Source organism: Bison bison, unplaced genomic scaffold (genome assembly GCF_000754665.1).
Source record: "Bison bison bison isolate TAMUID 2011002044 unplaced genomic scaffold, Bison_UMD1.0 scf7180017864236, whole genome shotgun sequence".
Taxonomy (NCBI): domain Eukaryota; kingdom Metazoa; phylum Chordata; class Mammalia; order Artiodactyla; family Bovidae; genus Bison; species Bison bison.
In genome coordinates this window covers 4,436,674-4,448,126 of record NW_011494808.1, presented here as the reverse complement: position 1 = coordinate 4,448,126, position 11,453 = coordinate 4,436,674, and the positions used below count along the sequence as shown (strand labels likewise).

The 11,453-nt window shown below is 39.3% G+C and overlaps 1 protein-coding gene across 7 annotated transcripts in view; it reads right to left on the bottom strand.

Annotated features, from left to right (window-relative positions):
* PSD3 (pleckstrin and Sec7 domain containing 3) overlaps window positions 1-11,453 on the bottom strand; it is a 492,335-nt gene that overhangs the window by 126,263 nt on the left and 354,619 nt on the right. For all 7 annotated transcript variants that reach the window (XM_010846409.1, XM_010846403.1, XM_010846406.1 and 4 more), the window contains one exon: window positions 3,335-3,378. In XM_010846409.1, the coding sequence (XP_010844711.1) occupies window positions 3,335-3,378 (44 nt within the window). The remainder of the gene's footprint in view (window positions 1-3,334; window positions 3,379-11,453) is intronic.

Genomic DNA, 11,453 nt, shown 5'->3' with positions numbered 1-11,453 from the left:
GGGAATTTGCTGTATGATGCAGGGAGCTCAAACTGGTGCTCTGTGCCAATCTAGAAGGGTAGGAGGGGGTGGGAGGTGGGAGGGAGGTTCAAGAGGGAGGAGACATATGTATGTGCTGTGCTCAGTTGCTCAGTCGTGTACGACTCTTTGTGACCCCATGGACTGTAGCCCCCCAGGCTCCTCTGTCCATGGGATTCTCCAGGCAAGAATACTGGAGAGGATAGCCATGCCCTCCTCCAGGGGATCTTCCCAAAGCAGGGACTGAACCCAGGTCTCCCACCTTGCAGGTGGATTCTTTACCATCTGAGCCACCAGGGAAGCCCATGAATACTGGAGTGGGTAGCCTATCCCTTCTCCAGGGGATCTTTCCAACCCAGGAATTGAACCAGGGTCTTCTGTACTGCAGGCAGATTCTTCACCAGCTGAGCTACCAGGGAAGCCCAGACATACATATACCTATGGCTGATTCATGCTGATGTATGGCAGAGAATAATACAATATTATAAAGCAATTTTCTTTCAGTTAAAAAATAAATAATAATAATGAAAAAGAGTGTGTGGCTACAGAGAAGTGAGGCAGCATGGTACTGCCAAGGGGAGCCAGGATTGCTAGAAAAACACATCCTGGCTTTGTCTCTACACTAGTTCTGTGACTCTGGATTTGTTAATAAATGCTTCTTGGCTCCATTTACCTAGTACATGAAATGGGAATACTGGACTGTACTTTTCAAAAAACTTTTCTTCAGTATGGATTACTTGAGAAAAGTAATATTCAGTAGAACTCTATATATTTTAAAAAGATAAAAATGGGGCTACTTTGGTTATTTGAAGTAGGTGTGATGCTTGTATGAGGTAGAAGTGGGTCCCTGTCATACTTCCCTTTCCCCTCACTCACATCACCTAGGGAGGTCACTAAGCATCTCCCTGGACCCTAACTGGAACCCAGTTAGAAACCTATGAATAAACCTACCTAAGGAAGTAAAAGACCTATAGTTGGAAAAGCGTGAGATATGGTGAAAGGAACTGAAGATGACACAAACAAATGCAAAGATACACCATGTTCTTCGCCTGGAAGGATTACTATTGTTAAAATGATCATACTACCCGAGACAATCTACAGATTCAATGTAAATCCTGTCAAAATAATAATGGCATTTTTTTTTTCCACAAAACTAGAATAAATTTTTTTTTCAGAAAAAAATAATTTTAAAGTTTATATAGAAACATGAAAGAGCCCAAACAGACAAAACAATCTTGAGAAAGAAGAACAGAACTAGGGAATCACACTTCCTGGCTTCAGACTACACTACAAAGCTACAGTAATCAAAACAGTATGGTACCGGCACAAAAACAGATACATAGATCAACGGAACACGACAGAAACCCAGAAATAAACCCACACACTCAGGGTCAGTTAATCTATGACAAAGGAGGTAAGAATATACAACAGAGAAAAGACAGTCCCTTCAATAAGTGGGGCTGTGAAAGCTGGACAGCTACATGTAAAAGAATGAAATTAGAACATTTGAACACCATATACAAAAATAAAGTCGACATTGGGATTAAAGACCTCAGTGGAAGACTAGATACTATAAAACTCCTAGAAGAAAACATAGGCAGAACATTCTTTGACATAAACCATAGCAATATTTTTTTTTTTTATCCATCTCCTAAGGTCAAAGAAATAAAAGCAAAAATAAACAAGTGAAGCCTTTAAACTTAAAAGGTTTTGCATAGCAAAACAAACCACTGAGAAAACACAAAGACAACCTACTGAATGGGAGAAAATATTTGCAAATGATAAAAAAATGGACGGAAGACCCGAATAGACATTTTTCCAAAGAGATATGCAGATGGCCAAGAGGCACATGAAAAAATGGTTAACATCACTAATCATATGGGAAATGCAAATCAAAGTCACGATGAGATATCACTTCACAGCTGTGAGAACGGTTGTTATCAAAAAGAACACAAAGAACAAATGCTGGTGAGGATGTGGAGAAAAGGGAACCCTCAGACACTGTTGGTGGGAATATAAACTGGAGCTGCCACTGTGAGAACAGTATGGAGATTTCCCAAGAAACTAAAGAACATCCATATGATTCAGCAATCCCACTGCTGGGTAAATATCTGGGAAGAAAGCACTAATCCAAAAAGATATATGCACTCCAATGTTTCTAGCAGCATTATTTACAACTTCCAAGATGTGGAAGACACCTAAGTGTCTATCAACCAATGAATGGATAAAGAAGATGTGATGTGTATACACAGTGGAACGCTACTCAGCCACATACAGAATGAAATTTTTCATTTGCAGCGACAGGGATGGACCACGAGGGCAGAATGCTAAGTGACAAGTCAGAGAGACGAAGGCAAAGACTGTGTGACACCACTCCAATGTGGAGTCTAAAAAATACAGCAAACCACTGACTACAGCAAGAAGGAAGCAGATTCACAGATGCAGAAAACAAACCAGTGGGGGAGGGAAGGCGGGAGGGACAATACACGGGGAGGAGATCAGGAGGCACAAACTACTAGGTGCAAAGTAAGCTGCATGGACATATTGTGCTCATGGGGAATACAGCCAGAACTTAATAACTATGAATGCAATATACCCTTTAAAACTTGTGAATCACTATGTTGAATACCTGTAATTTATATAATATTGAACATCAAGCATACGTCAATAAAAATAAAATAAGAGAGCACCAAGGTTCCTCCTCTGCAAGTGAATATTATCCTACAAATTCTGCAGCAGCACCCTCCCTGTAACTATTGTCTGAACTTTCACAACTGTGCAAAATCTTTCAGGAAATGCTACTTCTTGCATTGCTGTTGCTATTCTTTCTGTGGACTTCATTACATACAAGTACCATACTCCTCAAAGCTTATCTATCAATATCCTGGTATAATTAGTGTCATAGGAAATAGGATTAGAAAATCTTTATCTATAATGATAAGAAGGAGATAATTAGAATAAGTGTATGGTAGCCACATCATGTGTATTAGATTTTGGAAAAATTTTGGAATTTTTTACCTACTTTACTCGTACTTTCTTTCTGAATGCCATTTTTTAAAAATAAAAAGATAATTAATGTACATAGGCATAGCAAACAGTTTAAAATAAGAATAGGAGCATGCTGGTACCAAGAAAAAGACATGGAATACTCAGGGTTTATGTGTCTTATACAGAGAGGATAAGACACTGGTGGTGTAAAATGAGAACTGGCTGTGCAATTAATCCTTCTCCAGAATCACTGATGAGGCACAAAGAAAAACATTAAGAAAAGAGCACGCAGTCCATTCACTAACAGGCTGACATGCAGCATACTCACACTGCCCATTCGAGCTTCTCATTCTTGATTGAGTTGTACAGAGCCTGGAAGGAGAGAAAACAAGATGGAATTACTCTCTTCATCCTGTTCTACATTTGTAATTCAGCAAATGACAAAAGCCGAAAGGCTTGACTGAGTCAGCCAGCGGCTCCCAGGGCCCTCGCAGGTCATCCTGTTGGTGCTGCAGAAACGAGGAAAACACAGGTGAGCTAACGACACAGGCAGGCAGCAGTCAGAGACACACAGAGACGTCCCACGGAGCAGAACACGCCTTTCTTTCTTTTTTTTTTTTATTCTATTAACATTTATTATTTTTTTATGTGATATTATACATGTTTTAATGCCATTCTACCAAATCATCCCCCTCCTCCCTCTCCCACAGAGTCCAAAAGACTGTTCTATACATCTGTGTCTCTTTTGCTGTCTCGCATGCAGGGTTGTCGTTACCATCTTTCTAAATTCCATATATATGCGTTAGTATACCGTATTGGTGTTTTTCTTTCTGGCTTACTTCACTCTGTATAATAGGCTCCAGTTTCATCCACCTCATTAGATAACTACGACACACAACACCGGGCTACGTTCTACCACAGTAAAACATAGGATGAACTAAAATTACATCACGTCGTCTGTTTTTCTTATTCAAAATATGGTCATAGAGCTTCATTATTTTGGAAACTGCAACTTCCAAACTGCCTTTGGAATGCTTGGTTACAGATTTTACGTTACTTAAGATGCAATTCATACCTTTTCACTAATGGACTAGGTGTAACAGTTTTCATAACAACTTAATGAACAAGAGAAAAGGAAGTGAGACTGAAGCCCAATTACGGGAAACTATCTCAGAGTAATTTCAGAGTTTTTACATCGATAACTTAGGCAGCTTGTATTGGTCTCACCTCATAATTCTGCCTTACAGTTAGTGAGTGTTACCCTGATGTGTGTGAGGTGGTGGAGGGGGAGACAGAAAGTTCTCTTACAGACTTGACAATAACAATGCCATAGACAAGACAGCATATGAGACCGCCTCACCAGGCTCCCAGCTCTGGTATCAACACATTAAACTTTTTGTAATCAAGTTGTTCCATTAAGACAACTAACCTAAGAAAAAACTGCCTCACACCTCTAGCTTCTTAATTTTGAGTAAGATGTTTATAACGTAAGAAAACACAAGAGCATCTCTAAGACATAAAACCAAAACTGCAAACTGCACTGAAGAAAGGGTGACTGTGTGCAAACAACTGTATGAAGGAGTCGGAGCATTTTTTTTTAAGAGAGATTTGGATTTATTAGACTCATCTCATCTACTTTAAGATGGGAAAAGCAGGATGAGAGGCTATCAAACAACTCATCTTCCAAATGAGGAAATGGCAGGGTCAGAATGCTCCCCGGGTAGCAGAGCAGAGCAGAGCAGAACTGCCTTGTGGACCATTTTCTGCCTTTAACACGTCTGGCCTAAGTGGGAGAGGCAGTCTACGTGTGTGTAATCAGAAAGACTGCACACAGGTAGTAAAGCCCCTTTCTAGCAAAACTCACTGCAATTGAGGACATAGATGCTTGGTTACAGATTTTATGTTACTTAAGACGCAATACATGCATCTTTAGCCACGTCTTGATGGACTCCACGGGATTTCTTCAGTGTGGCTATAGTAGTCAGTTTAACTACTGGATAGCTAATAAAATGTAGGACACATTTCATCATTATCAGGACATCAAATACAGAAATTATCATGTCATCAAATATAGAAATGGTAAAACAGCAAAAGAAAATAAGGGGTAAATCAAGACACGGAGACTGTATTGTAAATTGAATGCTCTTTTTGAAGAACTCAAATTTACTGAAGAAGTAGGACAACCTATTATATAGTTAATGTCTCTTGAGGCTGCACGTACAGAAGTTCAGGGTCAATGTCTGGCTCCAGCCTCAGGAGACTCTTGCTGTAAGTGTTTTTAAGTGGATTCTACTACTTGTAAGAGCCGCCTTGAACCCACAATAGTGGGTTTTTGAGAAGAGACAGATCATTAATGGTTCTTTATATACTAACACACACAATACTAACCAGAGAAATTTAACAATTGTTAAAGATAAAAAACTATTCATAAAGGTAGAAAATGATATCTAGGCAACTAGAAAATGTCAAATAAATTCAATTCTGCTCTAGATCAACTTTTTCAAGTGTTTTGCTCTTGAGAATATTTTGCTTGAAGAGATAACTCAGTTTCAAATTGGAATATTCTTGTTACTCTGTCAGCTGTACATCACACAACAAAAATTTATTATAGAGGATCTTGTAAAATTCAACAAACCTGTTATACCAGAAGCCAAAGTCCTCTTTGTATGTGAATATGTGTGTGTGTATGTATGTATGTGTGTGTATATATATATATATATATATATTGCAACAAATCTAATCCTTATCCTTTTCAATGACAAATTTACAAAGGGATTTTCCTGAATCTTTTTAATGCTTTACAACAAATGATTACTAAAGGAAAATCTGTTTTGAAAATGCATCCAACACTCACATACCCTGATCAGACTTTATTATCACCAAAGCAGGGGGAATGCAGCCAAAGATAATTCTAAACACGCACACCTCCCACAAGATTTGATGAGCAGCTCTGGAGGTGTACTAAACCAAACCTGAGAGCGAATGAAGACGCAACTTCTAATTATCATTTATGCGACACAATCCTCCAAACCCTTACATACATACATATACACACACATACACATGTATTTTTTCATTTCATTCATTATGAGGGTAGAATTGGTCAATAAGGTGTCATGAGTATTTACACAGAGCACATTCCTCCTAAAATGTCTTTTCTACACCTTAAGATTACCTTCCACTTGACTGTCTGCTGTGTCTTTTTATTTTCTTAAATTTAACTTTTATTTTATCTTGGAATATAGTTAGTGTACAATATTGTGTTATTTTCATGTGTACAGCAAAGTGTTTCAATTATATATATGGCTGCTGTGTCTTATGTAAGGTTGAATAACATTATTCAAAGTATAAATGCATTTAAATACAAAATAGCCACTATGTTCCATTTTTTTTAAATCAAGGCATAATTGCCAAACCTAGAAAGCATATTAAAAAGCAGAGACATCACTCTGCTGACAAAGGTCTGTATAGTCAAAGCTATGGTTTTTCCAGTAGTCATGTACAGATGTGAGAGATGGACCATAGGGAAAGCTGAGTGCCAAAGAATTGATGCTTTCGAATTGTGGTGTTCGAGAAGACATTTGAGAGTCTGCTGGACTGCAAGGAGATAAAATCAGTCCGTCCTAAAGGAAGTCAGTCCTGAATATTCATTGGAAGGACTGATGCTGAAGTTGAAGCTCTGATACTTTGGCCAACTGATGCGAAGAGCCAACTCACTGGAAAAGACCCTGATGCTGGTGAAGATTGAAGGCAAAAGGATAAGGGGGCAGCAGAGGATGAGATGGTCAGGTAGCATCACCATCTCAACAGACACGAATCTGAGCAAACTCTGGGAGATAATGGAGAAGAGAGGAGTTGGGTGTGCTACAGTCCATGGGGTCACAGAGTCGGAAATGACAGTGATTGAACAACAACATAATTGACATACAACATTAGGTTCAAATATACAACATAATGATTTATTATTTGTAATAAACTCCCTGGTGAGCAAAAATTTCAGTAGAAATAATTTCCCCCTGTTAATACTGTAAACATATCCCTCACCAAAAAACAGCCATATATGACAATCCCACAGCTAATACCCATAGTGGTTGCAACAATTTACATTAGAAAACTGAAAGCTTTTGTTCTAATATCAGGAACAAAACAAGGATGTCCACTCTTACTGTTTTTATTCAACATCATATTGGAATTCCTGGCCAGAGAAATTAGCCAAGAGAAGGAAATAACAGGAATTTAAACTGGAAAAGATGTAAAACTGTCACTACTTGGAGATAACATGATATTATATATAGAAAACCTTAGACTCTACAAAAAAAAAAAACTAGTTAAATTTTTAAAACTAGCTTAAAAATTCAATAAAGTTGCAGGATATAAAATCAATATACAAAAATCTGTTCATTTATAAACACTAATAATGAACTATCAGAAAGAAAAATGAAGAAAGCATGACATTTATAATGTCATCTTTAAGAATAAAATGTCTAGGAATACATTTAATGAAGAAAGTGAAAAACCTGTATTATAAGAAACTCATGAAAAGAATGGAAGATGACCAAATAAACTGAAAGACTTTCTATATTCGTGGATTAGAAGAATGAATATCATTAAAGTGTGATATAAAACCCAAAGCAACCTACAGATTCAATGTACTACTTATCAAAATTCCAGTGGCATTTTTCACAGAAATAGAATAAACAATCCTCGACTTTGTGTGGAACTGCAGAAGAACCCAAGTAGCAAAAGCAATTTTGAGAAAGGACAAAAAAGCCAGAGGCATTACGCTCCCTGATTTCAAAGTATATTACAAAGCTGTAGTAATTAAAACCGTATGACAGTGACACAAAAACAGACATCCTGATTAATGGAACAGGACAGAGAGCCAGAGTAAGCCCACACACGTACGGCCAACCGACTTGTGACAAAGGAGCCTTGACTATACAGCAGGGCAAGGACAGTCTCTTCAATAAATGGTGTAAGGACAACTGAACAGCCACATGCAGAAGAATGGACCTGGACAATGATTTACACCAGATGCAACATTTAACTCCAAGTGGATTAAAGATCTGAATGTAAGACCTAAAACCATAACACTCCTAGAAGAAAACATAGGCAGTAACTCCTTGATGTTCTTGGTGATGATTTTTTAGATTTGACACTAAAAGTAAAGGCAACAAAAGCAAAAGCAAATCAGTGAGATTGCTGAAACCAAAAAGCTTCTGCACAGAAAAGGAAATCATCAAAATGAAAAAGCGATGCACCGAATGGGAGAAAATACCTGCCAACCATATGTCCAATGAGGAGTCAGTATCTAAAATATACCGTGAATTCACACAACTCAATCACAAAGAAACAAAGAATTCAATTAAAATATGGGCAGGGAATCCGAATAGACTTTTTTTTTTTTTTCAAAGAGGACACAGAGATGACCAACAGGCAAACGAAAATCTAAAAAAATGAAAATATACTCAGTATCACTAATCTTCAAGGAAATGTAAATCAGAACCAGAGTGAGACATCACTTGAGACCTGTCAGAATGGCTATTATCAAAAGAAAAGAAATAAGTGGTGGCAGAGATGTGGAGAAAGGGAACCCTTGTGCCCTGCTGGTGGGAATGCTAACTGACGCAGCCACTACGGAAAACAGTATGGAGTTCCTGAGAAAAATTAAAACTAGAACTCTCAGATGATCCTGCAATTCCATGTCTGGGTATTTATTGAAGGAAACAAAAACACTAATTATAACATATATTGAAAAGACGCATGGACCCCTATGTGTACTGCAGCATTATTTATAATATTTATAATATTGAAGACACAGAAACAATGCATATGCCCATGAATGGATAAAAACTACTCTCTCTCTCTCCCCATGTGTGTGTGTGTGTGTGTGCACGCACGTGCGCATGTGCACACGTGTGTGGTCAGCCATGTCTGACTCTTTATGACCCCATGGACTGTAGTCTGCCAGGCTCCTCTGTCCATGGAATTTTCCAGCCAAGAATACTGGAGTGAGTTGCCATTTCCAACAGGGATTGAACCCATTTCTCCTGTGTCTCCTGTGATGGCAGATGGATTCTTTACCACTGAGTCACCTGGAAAACCATACACACACGCACACACCAGAAAATAATTCACCCATAAAAAATGAAATCTCACCATGTGCAACAAGATGGATGAACTTTCTGCATATTATTCTAAGTGAAATGGGTCAGAAGGATGAATACCATGTGATATCATATCATGGAAACTGAAACAAAACAAAACCACACAAAACCGCAAGTTCTTACAGAGAAAAGATAAGTAGGATTGGCCAAAGGGTGCGTAGGGACTGGGGACTGGGAGAAATGAGCAAAGGGGGCTGAAAGGTACAACCTTCCAGCCCTAACATAAATGTCATGGGGAGGTATGTGCCACATGGTGACTAGAGTTAATGATACTGTATTGCATATTCGAAAGCTTGCTAACAGAGTAGATTTTAAAAGTCCTCATTGCAAGAAAAAAAATATTTTGTAGACTAAGGTGATGGGTTTTTAACTAGAGTTATAACAGGGATCATTTCACAATGCATGTAAAGACCAAATTGTTGTAGTTCTGAAACTAATGTAATATTATATGTCAGTCACACCTCAATTTAACAAAAAAACCTGTGAATATATCCTAATGAGTTAATTTGAATATCAAGTCTAAACGCTGGTCCAATATCAAAACCTGACTAAGCCTCATCAGTAAGCAGGTCACATGGACAAGTGCAGGAGCCAGGGAGAGACACCCCAAGGGGCAGGGGACCCCTAGCTATAGCCTGGCTTTACCCAGGTAGGCATGTGGGTTCACCGTGGCTGGCTCTGGTTGTTTTTCAGAAGTAGCTAGAAGTATAAATTATACAAGGCTCACGAACTTTCAAGTGTGACAACAAAAAGAGCAACAACAACAACACCTCACCGTGGGCGAGAGTAAACGTGTGTTATCCAACAGGACGTCGGGGCTGAAGCCCACTGTGGGCAGACTAACCGTGTTATCCAACAGGACGTCGGGGCTGAAATTCGGATAGGAATGAAATTATTAGAAGACTGCAGGGAAGGAACAACAGGAGTCCTAGACAGAGAATAGATAATAGCAAAATGTCCTGGTTTGTGATTGGAAACTGACACGTTGAGTATGTGATCCTTCACTTGGAGATATTTCTGTACCTCTGTGATAATGTTCAAGCCATTTCTCAGTGCTGATGCCCCAGTGATGATGATAATACAGCTGTCTATGAGGCTGTGTTTCGTGAGGCACCGAGCTAAGAGAGCTGCTTCCATTTAATCTCACAGCAATTGTATTAATGTGGTATTATTATCCCTACTCTTTGAAATGACACACCTAACTCTCTTAATGGTTAAGTAATCCTGTCGAAGATCACACAGCAGAGCTGAGGGCCTGAAGCCAGTCTGTGCCTGCACTTGCCCCAATCACAATGCAACACTGACATATACATACATATTGCAGCACAGAATATATGCAGTATACATGTAATGCTTTCAGTTCAGTTCAGTTCAGTCGCTCAGTCATGTCTGACTCTTTGCGACCCCATGAATTGCAGCACGCCAGGCCTCCCTGTCCATCACCAACTCCCGGAGTTCACTCAGACTCACATCCATCGAGTTGGTGATGCCATCCAGCTGTCTCATCCTCTGTCATCCCCTTCTCCTCCTGCCCCCAACCCCTCCCAGCATCAGGGTCTTTTCCAATGAGTCAACTCTTCGCATGAGGTGGCCAAAGTACTGGAGTTTCAGCTTCAGCATCATTCCTTCCAAAGAACACCCAGGACTGATCTCCTTCACAATGGACTGGTTGGATCTCCTTGCAGTTCAAGGGACTCTCAAGAGTCTTCTCCAACACCACAGTTCAAAATCATCAATTCTTCGGTGCTCAGCTTTCTTCACAGTCCAACTCTTACATCCATACATGACCACTGGAAAAACCATAGCCTTGACTAGACGGACCTTTGTTGGCAAAGTAATATCTCTGCTTTTCAATACGCCATCTAGGTTGTTCATAACTTTTCTTCCAAGGAGTAAGCGTCTTTTAATTTCATGGCTGCAGTCACCATCTGCAGTGATTTTTGGAGCCCCCAGAAATAAAGTCTGACACTGTTTCCACTGTTTCCCCATCTATTTCCCATGAAGTGATGGGACCGGATGCCATGATCTTCATTTTCTGAATGCTGAGCTTTAAGCCAACTTTTTCACTGTCCTCTTTCACTTTCATCAAGAGGCTTTTTAGTTCCTCTTCACTTTCTGCCATAAGGGTGGTGTCATCTGCATATCTGACGTTATTGATATTTCTTCCGGCATCTTGATTCCAGCTTGTGCTTCTTCCAGCCCAGCGTTTCTCATGATGTACTCTGCATAGAAGTTAAATAAGCAGGGTGACAATATACAGCCTTGACGTACTCCTGTCTC